The sequence below is a fragment of the Pholcus phalangioides genome, unplaced genomic scaffold (genome assembly GCF_987345545.1).
Source record: "Pholcus phalangioides strain wild (caught in Gottingen) unplaced genomic scaffold, Ppha-v1.0 ptg000001l_1, whole genome shotgun sequence".
Classification (NCBI taxonomy): domain Eukaryota; kingdom Metazoa; phylum Arthropoda; class Arachnida; order Araneae; family Pholcidae; genus Pholcus; species Pholcus phalangioides.
The window spans coordinates 3,317,932-3,337,725 of NW_028301594.1; the positions used below are offsets into that span (position 1 = coordinate 3,317,932).

General features: G+C 37.1%; 1 protein-coding gene across 2 annotated transcripts in view; it reads left to right on the plus strand.

Moving 5' to 3' along the window:
• Positions 1-19,794, plus strand: part of LOC149089690 (uncharacterized) — a 184,354-nt gene that overhangs the window by 63,699 nt on the left and 100,861 nt on the right. For both annotated transcript variants that reach the window (XM_089237907.1, XM_089237989.1), the window contains exon 3: positions 8,636-8,840. In XM_089237907.1, the coding sequence (XP_089094033.1) occupies positions 8,636-8,840 (205 nt within the window). The remainder of the gene's footprint in view (positions 1-8,635; positions 8,841-19,794) is intronic.

The window sequence follows — 19,794 nt, forward strand, 5'->3', positions numbered from 1 at the left end:
GTGACCCACAGATTGACCACGGCGTATCATCCTCAGACGAATGGCCTCACTGAACGTTTTAACAAAACGCTAGCAGATATGTTGTCCATGTATGTCGACGTCGAGCAGAAAAACTGGGATGAAATCCTACCATTCGTCACGTTTGCCTATAACACTGCTCGACAAGAAACTACTGGATTTACACCTTTTTATTTATTACATGGACGCGAAGCTGAAACTACCCTAGACACTATGTTCCCATACAGTTCGGGAGAACCGGAATCTGATCATCTTGGCCAATTAATTGCACAAGCAGAAGAGTCAAGGCAGATAGCACGGCTGCGAAATTTACAGGCTCAACAATATGACAGCCAACGTTATGATTCTCAACACCGAATGGTAGACTACAAGCCTGGAGATCTAGTGTGGATTTTCACACCTGTAAGAAAAGTCGGGCTGTCGGAAAAATTGATGAAGAGGTACTTTGGCCCGTATAAAGTTTTGAGAAAATTATCAGATGTGAATTATGCGGTAGAAGATTTTGATCCTGCTTCACGACGGCGGAAATCAAGAGATGTTGTTCATGTGCTCCGTATGAAACCGTACAATGACCCAGACGCTCAGGACAGTTCCTGTTCCAACGACGACAATACTAAGGAGGAACAAGGAGAGGAACAAGGCTGACAACAAGTCTCATGAGCCGTCGTACAAACAGCGAGACGCTGTTTCTGTGAAGAGGGAGCAATGCAATGTATGAGGGCTACAAGCCTTTACGAAGGACTGTCTTCTCCATCTCATTTCTTTGAACTATTGGTTGCTATGGTGACTTAAGTTAATTCTTTTTGATTATTTTGTTTTTTGGGCAGTTTGATCTGCGTATTCGTTGTGTTCGGTCACGCTATTCCTTTCGTCCTTGTATTGTGCTTAGCCTAATAAAATAATTCAAAAAGAATTAACTTAAGTCACCATAGCAACCAATAGTTCAAAGAAATGAGATGGAGAAGACAGTCCTTCGTAAAGGCTTGTAGCCCTCATACATTGCATTGCTCCCTCTTCACAGAAACAGCGTCTCGCTGTTTGTACGACGGCTCATGAGACTTGTTGTCAGCAATGCAATGTATGAGGGCTACAAGCCTTTACGAAGGACTGTCTTCTCCATCTCATTTCTTTGAACTATTGGTTGCTATGGTGACTTAAGTTAATTCTTTTTGATTATTTTGTTTTTTGGGCAGTTTGATCTGCGTATTCGTTGTGTTCGGTCACGCTATTCCTTTCGTCCCTGTATTGTGCTTAGCCTAATAAAATAATTCACCGTGTTTGATCCGTTTGTAATAAACGTGACATTTTTGTCACAATTAATGAATTATGCATTACATTTATCCCCGATTCTCTAGTAAAGATGAGGAATTTTAAAATAAGCTTCTCTGAAAAAACGGGACATTTTTACAAAGAAATAATCGGGAACGGAAAAATACCGGAATGTTTTTTATGTATAGATCATGTCAATATATGAGCAAGTTGGAGCTTCAAACAAGCATTAAATCAAGGGTGCTCAACCTTTTTTTGAGAGTGCGTGCCATTTGATTGAATTGAAAACATGTCGCGGGCTACTTAAATAATCTGAATATGTGCCCAAAGTCAAATAAGTGATCTTTTAATGAGCCGTGGTGTTAAGTGCCTAAGTGTCTTGATAATGTGCCGGGGGGCGTAATTGCATACCGTACATAGGATTTTTAACATGGGATGTGCCTCATTGGCTAAGACCACTATTACGTCACTAAATCGTCGCACCCGATCGTGACTTCGAAACTCGATATAATGCACATGCGCGACATATTTATTGGCGCGCGTTTTTCCGGCTACTGTTGGTTGGCGCCAATATACTTCCTGGCAACTTTTAATAATACATATACCTAATTTTAGCTGCAATCGGCGTGTGCCAGTCGGTGTAATGATTAGAGTACAGGGTTTGTGTGTCGAAGGTTGTGGGTTCGAATTACAATGTAAACCCACTAGAATTCTTTTTTTAATAATAGTGTTACCCGCGGTCTGTTTTTGGAATATCTTGTTTCAACTTACAAGTTTTGCCATATTTCCGGTTGTGGTGACAACATAGTTGATAGTTTCAGTCCGGGGGCAGGGGCCCCCTGTAACGGTCGGAGGAGCGAAGCGACGTCCGAGCGCAGAGAGGCGGCCGAGCCACGACCTCCTATATGACCTTTATCTAGGTGGTCGTGGCCGAGCCCGAACGAAGTTCGGCCTACATTTATTAATAAAGTAGTGGGAAGCATGTTTTTTTGAGTTATGATAATATATTGTATATCATTATTATGATAATCATATTATGTTGCTATAAAATTTTATATCTTTGTAATATTTCGTGATCTTTAATGAATCCTGCTGTTTGGCGATAAGTTGCTAAACGTAACAGCCATAGCTCCGAATCGGTAATGTTCGGTTCTTCGGCTAATACGTCACGAGAAAGTTTCGGAGTTAGAATTTCCCTCGATCTTAAATGACGTCATTGTGATCTTCGCCAATGAGCGTATCCCATGTTAAAACCTATGTACATAATGGAATTGTGCTGCCGGGGGCCACCTGATTGATCTGGACATGTGCCTTGGGCTACTTAAATGCTCTGAAAATGTGCCGCTGACCACTTGAGTTGTCTGAGAATGTGTCGCGGGCCACTTAACCTTCTTAGGTTGTTGCAATGTAGCATACACCTAAGGTGTTCGGGACAAAAATGACCCACGGTACAATTTTCAATGTTATTGAATTATGGTGACATTTTATCAATGTTATAGCCGTAACTGTTTATTTAGCTATCATTTATATGCCTTTTTTCTGTATTTGTATATCATTTAACGTTGTCGTACAGGTAAGTTTTCGTAACCATAAGGAAGTATGTATTTGTGAAATAAAAATGCAGTAATTCTTTCACTGCTGAAAATCACACTGTAAACTTTCAAATACAATACAATGTAGGATGTATTTTCCCTATATTTATTTTGCATATATTTATATTTACATTCAATGGATAGAACAATATTATCAAAAGAAAAATTACGAAATCGTGACAAGATATTTCTTACATTTGGGCGTTTGACAGTCAATGAAAGGACGTAATAGAAATTTTTTTCATTCTTTAGTCATTAAATTGTTCCATTCATATACAGTTGTTGCCCACTTGGGTGAAATGTTTCTTACAAATTGAACTGTCCACATTTGAAGCACTGTTTTGGTCAGTCTGTGGGCACAAGCGGCATCTTCCCCTTTTTGCTAGTAATTGCTACACTTCCAGATGCTTCAGATCGGGGTTCGGGTTGTCCTGAGTTTCGAATACTCACCACCGATTGTCGGGCAACCCTTGCTCTTGTCAAAAGTTTCCTTCAATATGTTGGGCAACCAAACTCATTCCCAGTTTCAAAATGAAGATTCTCCTTTTATGAAATGAGTTCATTTTCCATTCTGGATTCACCTTGAGGAGTAGTACGTATGAATTATACGCGGTAATGTCTAAGATGTTGGAGAAAACTACGATGGGCCATCTGTTTGTCTTCCTGCGACAGGAATAGTGAGAGGCAAGTTTATCTAAAGTGTCTACTCCTCCTTTGATGCTGTTATAATCCAGAATAATTTGAGGTATCTTTGTTTATGCATCTGCTACATTTCTATCACGGTGAAGCGTACTCTGGAGTACTATGCACTTGCCTCTTTTCCGAATGTACGATACAAGAACCGTATCCTATGTAAATACAAATGTTGAAGTGTACTTTGGAGTCCCTTTTGCAAGCAATTGCGGAAGGATTGTTGGCTTGTAATTTCTGATTGTTCCAATCATTGTGGTTTTTCTTCCGAAGAAGCTGCCCAAGTTCATACAACGTGAAAAAGTGTTGTTGCGACGTGAAAAGTTATTGTTGGAGAAAAAAAACAACATAAATGCAGAGTATTCGTTATCAATAGTAGAAGTGGCTTATCTCGTAGGCCCTGGAGGCATATTCACAACATTTTCTGCCCCACGCCTTCCACATGAGGCTTGTGGTTCTGATTTTCATACAGTTTTACCATCTTTGCTAAGTAGAGTCGCCGTCTGACTCCTTGACTGGCCAAATTTGTCATCTGTGTTATCATCGGATGATAGTTCATTTTCAGAGACTCGATCGTTGATTTCTGCAACAACTTCTTCCGACAATGCAAGCAACAATTGCTCAATTTATTTACCAGCAGGTCCATGATTAGCCATATCGCAGAGTTTGGAGATTCGTAACAAAACACGTAGGAAGTAAATTGTGAAAAAACTACAACGTCCACACTCTAGGAAAGGGGAAAATAAATGCGGGAAGCCAAATCTGGTAACAGAAACTAGCAAATGCTGAGAACAGTACACCACCTATCATCGTCATTTATCGCGTCAACAGAGAAGGAAATACATACCGGAAAAGATTGTGAGCATTAATTTGTTGTCACAGCTATAATAATTGAATAATATATTGGAAATTGCAGTTATCATCTTCCTATGCAAAATTCTACACGGGTCAAAAGTGACCCGAACGACTTATGTGTCACTATTTTTACTGTAAAAAAACTACCATTTCAAAAAGCAAATTACACATAGCTGAATATTCACTATGACGAAGGAAACAAAGTCGCAAAATATTTTTTTAAAAATTCCAAAAAATATAGTAGATCTACACGAAATAAAATTGAAATGGGTCAAAAAAGACCCGAACACCCTAGGAAGGTTAAGTGATCTGGAACAGCCACCCAGGTCATTGAAGTGATCTATAAATGGGCTACGGCTCACTTAAGTGATCTGTAAATTCACTGCGAGTCACTTAAGTTATCTGTAAATTCACTGTGGGAGTGCACTGCGGTTCAAGTATTACGTAAGCAAATTTTTATCTATTTTTAACCCCCCCCCCCTTGTCAGCAAAATTTCGTCATCAGCTCTGCCCCTCTGAATCCTAACTCATATATTCATAAAGGGTGGCTGATGACGTAAGCATTATCCAAACCCCCCCCCCTTGTCATCAAAAGTCAGCAAATCGGAAACCCCCTCCCCCCCCCCATCGATGATGACGTAATACTTGAACGGCCCCTAAGTGATCTGGGAGTGTCTCGCGGACCACTCAACTGGTTATGTAGGATGCCATCGCGGGTCCTTTAAGTTAAATGGAAGTGAACAGAACTCTTGTTTAGTTCATTTTTTATGAAATTTAGGTTTGAGGTTACGGACCACATTAGATGACTCCGAAGGGCAAGATTTGGCCTACGTGCCATGGGTTGAGCATGCATGTATGTTTAAATTATTAAATCTTTCTTTAACATTAGGGATGTGCGACGAAAATTGTGTCTTTATATTCGAGCTGGTTCCTTTTCAACTACAATGTAAGCGAGGTTCATCAACGTTATTATCTATGGCAGCGTTTCTCGACCTATAGTCCGCGACAGTGGCACAGGTGGTCCGCAGGCAGATTTGATGAATTAATTCCGATTGAATGAAATATCCTATTGATTGTTGTAATTGATACAAGTAACACATTATGTGTTCCTAATTAAAATTAGACCTCCATACTTCTGGCAACCATAGCTCACCGAGAAAAATCACGCGCTGCGGACGACGTAACGATGATCCTAAATACTAATTTTAGCTAAAAACTGCAATTTTCGAGAAATTTGCAAATTATTGCTGAATTTGCTAAAGCGCGGGAAAATTAAAGGCTGCTACAAATCGCTGTAAACATAAATGTATTTCACTGTAAAAACGTCCATCATGTGGGTAGGTGATCATATTTCACTGAAAGGAATACTGAAAAAGGGGGGGGGAAAAACGGGATATCTCCAATTGCCAACAAAAACGTTGCCATTACTCGGCGAAATTAAACAGTTGTAACTAGAATCATAGGTGGAAACAGACTTGAAAGTCTAGGCGTTGGGGGGGGGGGGGGCACGATGATGATTGATGATGATGTCAATTCATAGGCAGGGTGTTCTGTTAAAGGACCGCCAAACTCAGAGGGGTGGTAGTAGGCATCAAGTGGATCAAAAATTGCGATGGAACATGGTGTCACAAACCACATTGAGAGGGTGAAAATCGCGAAAAACGCAGGCAGGCTCTGAGTCCAGAGGAGACGAAAGGCGGATGACAGCTGATTGATGAATGCGTTCGTGGGTTCGCTCACCATATCTGACGTAAACAGCGTCACGAAAAGCATGCGCTGGGGTAGGATCGCGTGCTGCGAACGACGTAATAGCGCTATTGCGGTAGTAAGCACGTGTAGCGATTAGTTGTCTGTTTCAATGAGTATCGTGATGGCTGACTACACGAACGAGGAATACGGTGATATAACGAAGAATACGCTGTTTACGTCGTTGTAGACTGCAATGCCGTCAGTGGCCGCCACGTCCAACAACTCTTGTAATAATTGATCAAATAAATCTTTTTGTAGTTATTATTGTACTTTTTGTCGTTCCGGCGTGACGTCGAAAACTGCATGCGTTTTTTGCGATTTTCACCCTCTCAACGTGGTTGGCGACACCATGTTCCATTGCAATTTTTGATCCTCTTGATGCCTACTAACAACTCTCTGAGTTTGTCGGTCCACTGAGCAACCTGACATTGTCGGTCAAACACCCTGCATACACATATACATTAGATCAAATGACTCCACTTGTGAAGCTGGGGAGGGGGGGAGGGGGGGAAGCACAATGCCCCCCCCCCGTATCTCGGCCTATGGCTAGAATTGAAAATTTGCTGATGGCCAGTTGCCAACAAAAACGTTGCGATAACTCGACAAAATAAACATTTGTAGCTAAAATTGCTGAAAATTTGCTGATGGCTGGGAAAGTGAAGGGGTCACTTAAATCGTAGGGAATTGAAATGTAGCTCAGAGAAAAGCTGTTGAGCAGTACAATTATAAATGATGAGTATGGCTTGGATTTCTGTCTTTGCATATTTCGCAATTTTTAAGTGATAGAGCATATTTAAAAAAAATTAAAGCATATATTTTGCATATTTCAGGATTTTCGATAGAAAGTAAATTTTTTGCTTGCTATTCCGATGCCGCTTGAGACTGGTTTTTGCGGTTCCTGAGTCTGAGGAGAGCTCTTAGGGCTAAGATTTTTATGCACAAAAAATTAAACATCGTCGCTGATTGGTAAAAAATACTGAAATTCAGGTTTTTCAACCAATCAGCAAGGACATTTAATTAATTGTTAGAGCACAAAAATACTAGCCCCTTCAACGACAATGGTGTGTGGCTGTAAAATAGATTAATTATTGGAATCGATGATTGTAACTCGTGGGAAAAAATTGGCTAAAAATTCGTAAACGGGGGGAATTTTTTAGCGTTTGTGCGAAATTTTGAGAATTTTCATCAAAAATAAAAAGAATTATTTATTTATTTTTATTTAAAAAAAATTCATTTATTATTATTATTTTATAATTTTATTCTTTTCTAAAGCTAAATACATTACTTGGCCAGGTATTTTTACCTATAGATGGCAGCACATTAATTGAATTTGTAAAGGAAAAAAATCTCAAAAGGAAAATTTTTGAGGAAAAGTTTGGCTCGATGAGATTAGTTTGTAAAACGAATCATTTCTGTTCGTACAATATGGTTCAAAATAGTTTAGACAGCATCAACACTTCTCATTATCACATTATTTTGCTAAAACTAATGTTATTTGAGATAGGAATGAAAAAAAAATTAGGACATATTTTTCGTTTTATGGGGCATATATTTAATTTTTTAAGAGCATAAATGCATATTTTATGAAGCATTTTTTAGAAATTTTTAGAGCATAAATGCATATTTTATGAAGCATTTTTTAGAAATTTTTAGAGCATAAATGCGTATTTTATGAAGCATTTTTTAGAAATTTTTAGAGCATAAATGCATATTTTATGAAGCATTTTTTAGAAATTTTTAGAGCATAAATGCATATTTTATGAAGCATTTTTTAGAAATTTTTAGAGCATAAAAATCCTAGCCTTATTGATGAGTATTCATAAATTCTACTATAACTATGATATTATAATATGATTTATAAGTTATGAAAATCTCTTCCATTCACGATTTTAGTAACGATTAAAAAATTCAAAAATAAGCTTCTAAAATAAAAGAGTGCAATTTCACAGAGGAAGTAGAAACGACCAAATGTACCTGAAATCACGTTAACGTCCCGTAAAATACGGGAAAAATGCCATCAATCGTGGTATAAATTAGTGGCCCATTGAATTGTTTTAGATTTATTACTGGTAGGGAAAGATTGAGGAAACACTGCTCTATGGGAATCAGCCCGGATGGTCAACTATTGACGTTATATTCGAGGTGTCGGTATAACCGAGTCATATTATCTTTTTATGTTCGTTCTCACAAGATCAGCATGTCGACAAATAATGAGCGAGCAAGCACTTAACTCAATCGAAAAATCCATATCCTACTGGGTTAATGGTTTTCGCTCGTGACCGCCATATTTACCTGCACCACGTCCTGACGCAAGAGTGACTTATTGCCATGAATCTTGCCATCATTAATTCATAACCACGTAAGTGTGTAGTGGGGAGGAGCGTATGCATTCCAAAATCTTATGTAACTCGCATGTACGTATGAGTGATGATTATACAGATATTCTGTATCTTTCGTTTCAGTTACGATTGCTGTGATGCCTGCGCTATCAAATAATCAATGGCTTCTAGTCGCTTCAAAACCTCTCGGGCGTTTCATTGTGAAAAATGGTGCGTACGCATGCAATCAGTCGGCGATGGCCATTGCGGAGAACATCGTGAATGGCACTGTGAGTTTCGTGTTCACTCCTTTGCTTGATCATAACAGCGCCCAGCATGTCGATTTCATGTGAGTTCAGCTTTATTTTGTTTTCTTCTCTTTTTTTTATTGATTATGAGGTCGGAAAACCGATCAATAATGGTATTTCATAAATGCGGACTTGTGCATGCTGTGTAATGATCATATTATGATGTGGGTGTATGTGCCATAAAGTTATATATCATAATATTACTCATTAATAGTTACGGTATAATGTACATATTGTGATATGTATTAATGATAGTTTTCTTGAATTTTTTTTCGTTCAAAAAGTGTATAATGCTTCTCTTTCTTCTCAGAGAATTCGAAAAATACCGGTTTCTTAGAAAAATGGAATTAAAACAATTCAAAGAAACACACGTAAAAAAACGGAAAAAGTTTCAGTATCAATTTTTATGTTTTGAAAAATGAAAAACCTTCATTTGTTTCAGATGAATTATTTCAAATTAAAAACTTGAATCTTTAAAAAAAACTGAAAAAATGCAGAATTTTCAAATTGAACGTTTTTTATTCCAATAAAAATTTAGTTTTACTTTTTACGAAAAATTGAAGAAGTTAAAAAATTCAGTTCTATACAAATGATGTGACGTGAAGATGCGTCTCTTTCCCGTGAGGTGGCGGAATATTCCTAGACACTTGATATTGGAGGGTTTTCTAATTAACGCACGAAACTACGGAACTTAAAGAAGAAGGCTTTATTTTAAAGCACACTCAAAACACACAGCCTTCCAGGACGGAGAAGCCACATTCCAAAACTCACGCTCTCTTCTCACCTTCTTTTAACAACGTATGAACAAACAAAACACATTATGTGGTATAAAGCCATAGAGAGTTAGTAAATATGTGTCCATACTGAATAAAATAGATTCGTTTACAGTTCTAAATAATTTTTTTTTTTTAAATACTAGACAAAAAATTTGAAAAATTCAGTTTTTGATGGAGAGACTACCAAATTCTCATTTTTATGAAAAAATATAACAAAATCGATTCGCTGAAAATCATTGTTACCAATAAAAATTGTAGTTGAAAATCTAGAAACTGAGACTCGAGGAAAATCCATCGATACATCAGCGCTGTCAAGACTTTAATCCAATAAATTTCCCTCACATCTCATCCAACGAGAAAATTCCAAATAAATATTCAATTGACGTATTTTTTGTCACGGAAAATTCAGTACTGAAATTAAATTAGCATGTTCGTGTTGCTCAATTATCTTCTTGAGGGTAATGAACTCATTCCACAGGAAATCTTTCGTGGATAAACCATGCACTTAACCGAAAGGAAAGGGTAATTTTTTCTCTCTCAACGCTGTCTTCCTTGTCAATGATGGAATAAAAAGAATTTCCCACAAGGGTCCCCTCAAGAGACCATGACGTAAATTCCCGATAGGCAAGCTATTCATGCAAATGGGAATCTAAAATTTATAATTTGTCTTTTTTCCCCTATATTTGAGAGCCTTCCAGTACCTTGATAAGTTAAAGTAAGAGAAAGAGAGGAAAAAAGCGCAGAGAAAAGGGACAATTGCATTGCTTTCTTTGAATGCTCTTGAACCTCAATTGATTACGAAGAGAAGGTCTATAAGCAGAATGATAGAAATAAGAAAATTATTGTTACCTAGAAATGTTAGTGAAATTTATTGTTACCTAGGACATTTGTTGAAATTTGTCAACATTTTGTTGAAATCATTTTTACCCAGATACCTTTCTTGAAATAATTGTTGCCAATAAACATCGCTGCAAATCAATATTACCAATAAACATTGCTGAAAATCATAGTTCGAAAAAAAATCTGAAAATCATTGTTAGAAGAAAAATTAAAAATCATTGTTAGAAAAAAATTTGAGAATCATTGTTAGAAAAAAATTTGAGAATCATTGTTAGAAAGAAATTTGAGAATCATTGTTAGAAAAAAAATTGAGAATCATTGCTCGAAAAAATTTGAGAATCATTGTTAGAAAAAATTTGAGAATCATTGTTAGAAAAAATTTGAGAATCGTTGTTAGAAAAAGTCTTGAAATCCTGGTTAGAAAATGAAAATTTTGAAAGTCATTGTTAGAGAAAGTGAAAATTCTAAAAAATCACTGTTACCAATACACACCCACATACATTGCTGTAAATCATTGTTACCTAAAAAATCACTGAAAATAATTTTTACAGAAAACACAATTACTGTAAATAGTTGCTGCCGAAAAAAAAATTGCTGAAAATCATTTTTATCTAAAAAAATTTCTAACAAATGATTGTTACCTAAAATATTGTCGAAAAATCATTGTTACTAATAAGCATTGCTTAAAATCAGCGCTGCCAAGAAAACATTGTGGAAAATCATTATTACATAAAAACATTGCTGAAAACCATTTTTACTTAGAAACAATACCAAATCATAGAAATAATACCAAAATCATTTTTACATAGAAGCAATACCAAAATCATGGTTACCTAGGATCACATTGCTGAAAATCATTGTTACCTAGGAACACATTGCTGAAAATCATTGTTACCTAGGAACACATTGCTGAAAATCATTGTTACATAGGAACACATTGCTGAAAATCATTGTTATCAATAAAGATTGTAATTAAAAATGCGGAACCTGTGACACATTCTCAAAGAAATCCATCCATGCATCAGCACTGTCATGATTTAATCTAATCAATTCTCGTCACATCATCCAACGAGAAAAAATCCAAATAAATCTTCAATTAACGTATTTTTTGTCACCGAAAAATTCAATACCGGAATTGAATTAACATGTCCATGGTGCCAAATTCTTTTCCTCACAATAACGAACTCTTTCCAGAGGAAAGCTTTCATGGATAAACCATGCACTTAACCGAAAGGAAAAAGGTAGTTTTTTGCCTCTCTCAACACTATCTTCCTTGTCAATGATGGAATAAAAAAGAATTTCCCACAAGGGTCCCTTCAAGAGACCATGCCATGACGTAAATTCCCGATAGAGAAGCTATTCATGCAAATGGGAATCTAAAATTTATAATTTATCTTTTTCTTTCCTTATATTCGAGAGCTTTCCCAGCACCCTGATAAGTTAAAGTAAGAGTGAAAGGAAAAAGAAAGCGTAGAGAAAAGGGGGGCAATTGCATTACTTTCCTTAAGAAAAAATATTTAATGCTTTCTTTGAATGCTCTTAAACTTCAATTGATTACGAAGAGGAGGTCTATAAGAAAAATAATAATAAAAAGCGGCATATAAAGGAATTCCAATGAAAGTGGGGGGAAAAATTAATTACTAGAGCGTGAGTGAGAGAGGAATTCTATTTCTTGTGTTTTTTTTCCGGAAGAATATTGAATAAGAAGATTGAGGAGGAGGCGCGGAATGCTTTGGTTCTATCTTGAGGCGCAATTTTGAGACGTAATCGCATCAAATGCTGAGGATGAGCCGGAGAGTGATTCGGTTTTTTCGTTCAATGGGTATGGTTTTCCCGTGGAATGATTTTTGTTGATTGGTTTGTTGATCGACCTCAATCTCTATCGTTATTACCATTTTCCCCCTCTTTCTTTCTCTCTCATCGTTCGTGGTTTTGTTGAGATATTTTGATGTTTCACCGAAAAGAAAAGAAAAAAAAAACAGTGTTATAACGACATGACCTCAAATGGTGATAATAGGAGGAGTAGAAAATGAAAACTTCAAAGAATAAAGAGATAAGGGAACTGTAATGGTACTTGTGGAATTGGCTTTGGAATGGTGTTTGAGAGAAGCAGGAATTATTGCAGATGTTATAAATAAATGAGGTGCCATTTGTGTGTGGGATGTTTCTAGTGGACAAAAAATTTTGATATGGCATTGTGGAGTTAGTGTAAATTCTGGAGTATCTTAGCGTTGCTCTTGATATAGTTTCCAAGAAATCATGAACTGAGCAGCTTATTTTAAAAGGGAATGTTTTCACTTTTGCTGAATTTACAAAAGTAGAGAAAATAGCCAAACAAGGCATGTAGAAATATGGCAAAACAAGGTAGAAGAATATTTAGATACTATGTTTTTGTTGATGAATATTAAAGAGAGTTGTCCACATTTCAATTTTGGAAATGTTTCGTTTTGAAAGAAAATTATAGTGGATCTTTGTTACCTTCCGATTAAAATTTGAGTCGGTCACGTCTGAAAAATTGGAAATTTCTAAATCAGGAAAATACTCTTAGTACCCTCTCCTCATTAACATAAGGAACGCGATGATCATTCTAGAGTGGGAGCTCCCATAACGGACACTCCCGTTAGCGGACACTTCGAGATAAACTATTAAAAAGTTCATTTTGGAAAGAAAAAGTGGAAAAATGTTTCCCTTTTGAAAATCAGCTCGTCAACTATCATGAACATCTGTAACGTTATGTTTCATTGGTTCGATTTCGAGATCGTTTATATTTGAGGGATCAATAGCCTAAGTTGCTAAATTTAGGTTGCTAATTGAAATTTCTTTTTTAGCTAAATATTTTCATAATACTTGACCTTTCGTGTTTTTATTAAGTTGATTTTCCACAACTCTACTTACTGGACAAGAGAAAAAAGTTTTTTTTCTTGTAAAATTACCAAACTTCATCATTCTTACACCAGTTTTTCAATATATTGTCACGCAGTTCTTTCTCCATTGACCTGAAATTGATGAATAGGGCTCTTTATTGACAATTCGTAGCGATTTTTGCCGTGTTGAGAAGTGATTGATATTCACAACACGCGACATTCAGCTACGACGATGTTTTTCTACTATAATTTCCATTTATCTTTGAAGATGCCTTTGTCTCTACTTTGGAGCCAAAACACACACCACATTCGGCCATTGTCCTTACGGACATGGGTACCTCTCGACACCTTTCATATTCAAATGAAACCAATAAACTGTCGAAATGAGTAAGATGGTTATCGATCACAACATTAACATTTGTATGGGGTTCACTGTCGTGATTTTAAGGAATCGTTTGTCTCTACTGCCAAACACTTTTGACAGTGATGGGCAACATTTTGACAAACCAATAAATGTATTCAAACTTCAGATTTTTGATTGCCACATGCAATCACTTCTTTTTTTTACAGTCACTCATGCTTTATCATTCTTGTGAACCACCCTGTTAACAGTGCTGCTACCGAGGCATAAAATACTCGTCCTGTGCATGAAATTTTGGATCGTCAATTTCTAGCTAAGCGCAGGGCCACAGAGCATCACTTTGCGCGAGAGTGCCCATGATAATTTCTTTCTTTTTTCAAACCGAGCAAAACTCCGGTCTATCATCATGGGCAAATTGCTACCGATTGAGTTGTGATGTAAGTGTGAGTGCGGTGTATACTTAACAGTCTGAGTGCGTTTATAGTGTTGCGTGTGAATTTTTAGTGTTGTCATCTATAGTTCATTTTGTGAATGAAGTGTAATGATTGAGAGAGAGAGAATGAAGCGTAATGATTGCCGCTGTGGTGGTCGAGTGGTTATAGTGACGGACTCGCGATGCGAGGTGTGGGCAGGGTGCATGTGTGGTGTAGTAGTAGGTAGGGCCTTCAAAAAATGGCTCGGGGATCCATGATGTTCTTAAGTCAGCCACCTCGTTGGGCAATTTGCCTGTTGTGACGGTGTATTTGTATTTGTATTTGTAATATTTATGGTTTTAAGCCAGTTACTCTTTGTGGCGAGACTTTTTAAGATCGACTCGTGTTCGCGCCTTGAAAGTGGGAACCACAGAAAACCAACTTCAGCCGCCCACCACTGTTGCAGCGATTTGGTTCGAACCCTTGTCCGTCACTATGACCTCTCGCCCACCACAGCGGCTGCCCATGATATTGAATCGGCCTAGCACAGACGTGCATGGGGAGCTCGCTTATCTGTAGGAAGATCGAACTTCTTAATAAAATTTTCGTTCACCATAAATTTACTCAAAAAATTGGTACGCAGAAAAGGTTTCACTCCCAATTGAACAATAACGGGGCACGGGAAAAAGTATGGAGTCGAAAGGAACTCATATTACGATAAGAGATTGGAAGACACTGTGATACAGAGCAGCGGTTCCCAATCAGGAGGGTCTGGACCTCCAGTGATAAACTCAGAATTACAAAAACATAAATTAATAAGTAATAATAAATTGAAAAAGAGTGAATAATTAAAAAAAAAATAGTCTAAAAAGAAACGTTTTAATCAAACAAAACGCAGAAAAGCACCTATGCAACGTTGGCTAGGCTGCAATAGCAATATTTTTATGATGTGACAAAAATTGTGACATCTCTCGATAGGAGCATGAAACGTTGTTCTAGTTCTCTGCAGTCCAGTAGATGACATTGCTATCATATCACATTTACTAGTACTGGATAGAATGTCTTCCATTGTTCGAGAACGTTCTCGCTGATAGATAGCTGTAGTTTCTGCTGGTATTAATTTTGGGGGTTGGGGTCCATGGCAGGCACCGAGACTTCCGGGGGTTTACGATTAGAAGTATTTGGAAACCACAGATATAGAGGAAAGAGCTCGAGCATCGAAATGCCGCAACCCATTTTAATTACGGTTGGGGTCACAAGTGTCACGTATCTTTCTTTTTTTTTGTTGGATGAAGGAACTTGTAGTGGCTAATTTTGGGAGCGCCATTTATTGATGGTTGCTTCAAGTTAGAAAAACACCCACATGTCTAAGCTGACCATATTTGCTCGAGCAAAATACGGAAAATACAAATGTCAATGATCGCCAAAAATGGTGCCAAAAGTAAGCAAAGTTGTTAACGCACGCTAAAAGAACAGAAAAGTCGTCAATTACGGAAAATGAAGTTCCACACCATGACAAATATGTGAGATAAATATTCGTAATTGTAGTCGCAATTATCGTAATGTAATTTCTAAGTTGGGAAGATAATTTTAATTGTTGAGTTTAAGAAAAAGAAGCCAAGTGGTATTCGTCGAAAATACGTGAAGAACCGAGACATTTTTGCAAAAAAGTCGAGACAGCTGGAAAAAACAGAAAAAACCGGGACTGTCTCTGGAAATACGGGACGTATGGCTACTTCACACAAGTCTTCATTGGCTTATTTGTATATAAAACGAGAAGGCGGAAACCAAAAATAAGTGCAATTCACACACACACATCCATTCAGCTGGTATCAAGGAATGACATAATCGTTCTAAGCAATTGGTGAAACATCGACAATCCATTTGGTAATTCCTAATAACGTGCATTCCTAATAACAGTGACTGTGCAAGAGACTGCAATGGCCATCGATACACACGATAAGCATTATCTCCCCCGCCCCCCGCATAGTCACTGATTGCGACATTGCGATCCGAGCCTTCAGAACCCAGCGATCAACGGGAACTGCGATACGTCATGCTATTGTCAGCTCGTGGTTCCCATTCGCTTCTTGCATTTCTCCAGCACGAGAGACTGAGAACCTAGTATATAATCAGTGTAATAGACTTCGAAAGCTTCCAGCGAAATGGTACTCTGTTGTTCGCTGACAATCACGATAAACGGTTTCGGTACGGCATCATCGGCGGGGGGAAGGGAGGGGGTGGGGGTGGAGATATCCTCGAAACCTTACGGACAGAAAGAGCAATCTAGATCCATTGGCAATATCAACATTTGCCCTTGTACAATGGCTGATAAGGCTTGAGACAAGTTTGTTGGAAAACTATTAGCTGGATTACGTACTTACGGACGTCTTGCTCAATTGCTTCCGAGTATTTCCCTGAGACAACGACGGCTTTTGGCAATTACTATAATAAATAACTTTCAACTATATGCATTGATACACAATCTAAGTATGAACTTGAGAAATTTACGAAGAGCCCATGAATAGTTGCCAAATCCTTAGCAGTGTAAAATACTATATGTAAGGCCGGTATTACACTATAAAAGTTTGATAAAAGTCATTTTATAAAGCTTGAAAAATCTAACCAATAAGGTTATTGGTAACATTCTAGAAAATGCAATCGTTGACCTTATTGGCTGCATTTTTCAAGTTTTATAAAAGGGATTTTATCAAACTTTTATAGTGTAATACCGGCCTAAGACAGCTTTTCGATGCCGATCGCATTGTGCACTGAATGAATCAATTTTGTCGAAACATCAACGATAGATACTCATTAGTAACGAAATTTCATAATTTCTGGCAGAAATTTCCTTCGTGCGCAATTTCAATTTTGCGTGTCCTGGTGTCCTCAAAACCTAGATAGATAGAACCGCTCACAACCCCGGACTGATGCAAAGCATCTCACTTCCGTTACCTCAAAAGAGGCAGAGCTGTGTCGGAAAAGTAAGCAAACATTTATAGTGGTGGCTCCCCTTGTCCCGTGCTCTCAAGTTTCGAATCACTCGCATCGTTCTCCCCATGAAGACAGCCAACTCGATGCAACGTACAAGACATTTGACTGGTTTGGTGTGATTTGTAGTAAGACCGTTCATCAGCAATTTCAGCAGTAATAAGAAAATATGTCGTATATATATAAAATTACAATTTGTTTTTTCTATAATCAATGATAACTCGTATTTAGGATGGCAATGTCCTCGATGCAGTGTGATGAATTTAAGTACGAGTATAAATGTGTAATTTTTATTTGAACACTTAAGGATGTTACAAATATGAATAACAATTAAATAATTAATCATTCAGAATTAAATTACCAAGTCTGCCAGCGGACCACTTCGTCGCGGACCATAGGTTGAGAATTGCTGATGTACATGAATTTGTTCGAGACGGTCATCACCAAACAAGCTTCCCATTTTCTATTTCTTCCCGCAAATAATTTTCTTCTATTGACTCTACAAAATAATTTAATAAAATATAAATTAATAATTGATAAAAAAAATTCGAATCCACTTCAAATACCTTTCGAGATATAAATAATATCCCATAAATATCATCTCTCGAAATCCTCGAAATATTAATTTCCAAACTGAAAAATTCTAAATTTTTAATAGGAAAAAAATAATAAAAATGTCTGCAGAGATTATTTTAAAAGCAATTGAAACCACTACAACTGGTACTACTAAATATTTCCGGATAATTCGAGGGCTTTCACTAGACAACAGCCATCGATGTTCCGAGCAGGCTCTTAAATAATGAAACATCGTTGCTAATCACGGGATTTTCTCCGCCCATCCTCTTTTGCTCGGGTTTCGGAGGATCATTGATTTACTTTTAATGGCCATTGGAGGTTTTCATCCACTCCAAACCGCGAAATTTCCTCCAGAGGAAAGCGAATTACAGCAGGGATAGAGAGAAAGGGAGAGAGTAAAAATGCGATAAACAATTCTCAAAACGAATCGATTGATGAAAAATTCATCAACAGTCCTATTTCAAAGGACGGAAGGGATATCCGATGTTTCTTTTCATTCGATTATAGGGTCAGATCATTTCCTACACGCATTAGATGGATTATTTACTTACGTCGGATTTCCCCCCCCCCTTGCTTAATTGCTTCCGAGTATTTCCATGATGATGCATATGTAGCGTTCCTCCACCGGAATTCCGAGGAACCCTCAGACTCTCCGAAACATCGCTAGAGGTTCTGCAAGAAATAGTAATGAGCAGCGGTGCATATAATCATAGTAATGTTTTAAAAGAACATAGATCGGGAGTGCACAATTTCTGGACCGTGCGCTAAATGTCGCCCTTCAAGTTGTTCCATCCGGCCCACGAAAGCTGTTATAGTAGTATCAATGCTCCCGACACGATAAATATCTAGGTTAACCATGTTTCTTTCAAAAAAATATGGGTTACCACCAAATAAGTTTTCAAGCCAAATAAATTTGACAATTACAACCAAAAAATTATCAAATGGGAATAAAGTTGCCAATTACATCCAAAATATTGTCAATGGCTAACAAAGTTGTCATTTACTGCCGAAAAATTTGTCAAAGGCAAGTAAAAGCAAACTATCGCAAAAATTTCTGGAAAAAAGTGCCAGTCGAAGAAAATGATGAGCACTGCAAGTCAAGATGTCATTCACACCAAAAAACCGCATGTGTTTGAGAGAAAAATGTGAATATATATGAGTTATAGATATATATACATATATATGCATTCATAATTATAGATATATATACATATATATGCATTCATAATTATAGATATAGATTATGAATGCATATATATGAGATGAATGTATTTATATGACTACAATTAATTATGATAGAGTAAATAATTGTAATTATCATAATGTAATATGATAATAATTTATAAGTCATGAAAATAATCACTATAATAATGCATAACAAATACAGCTATAATAATATAATAGTAATTAATGTAATCACTATAATAATAATAATTAACCCTTGTTGAAAATAGAAGAAAAAACTGGACATTTTCATAAAAAAAAGTTGTTACTGCCAAAATTATTCAGGAATAACTCATGAAATACGGATGAAGTGGTCACTCTTTGTATACACGTTTCTGTCCCGCAAGCGGCAGGGTTACCGCATATCTGGCCCACGAACTGAAAAGTTTGTGCTGTGCACCCCTGACACGTGATATTTCGAGGGTTTACTAAGAACACGGATAGTATTTGAATGGTTCACTAGTCTAGCATTTCCCAACATTGTGGTTCGCTTGAAATCCTTGACTGTTATGGGACCGTTTCCCATGTTTGTTGGGGCTCCACAGAACTCCAAAAAATATCATGGATTTTTGCAATATAAATAGCTTCACTGTAAAACAACAAGAAATTTCATAGGTTTTCATGATTTAGAACAAATTGAAAACTTTCGTGAAACTGCAGTCGGAACCCAATACTATAGAGACCCAGTGGTTTTTAACCAGGAGTCCACGGACACCTTTGAGTTTCCTGGAGATGTTTCAGGTTGCTCGTGATATTGGATGAGATGGAAATTATTTTTTTGTTTTTACATAATTATGTTCTGAATATTATACGGTAAAGACAGGATGTGTGACTTACGTCATATTGGCAAAAAGGAGTCCCTGGCTTTCGTCTTATCAACACAAAGGTACCATGGAGCACAAAAGGTCAAGAACCGCTGCTATAGACCAGTGGTTGTCAACCTGTACTCA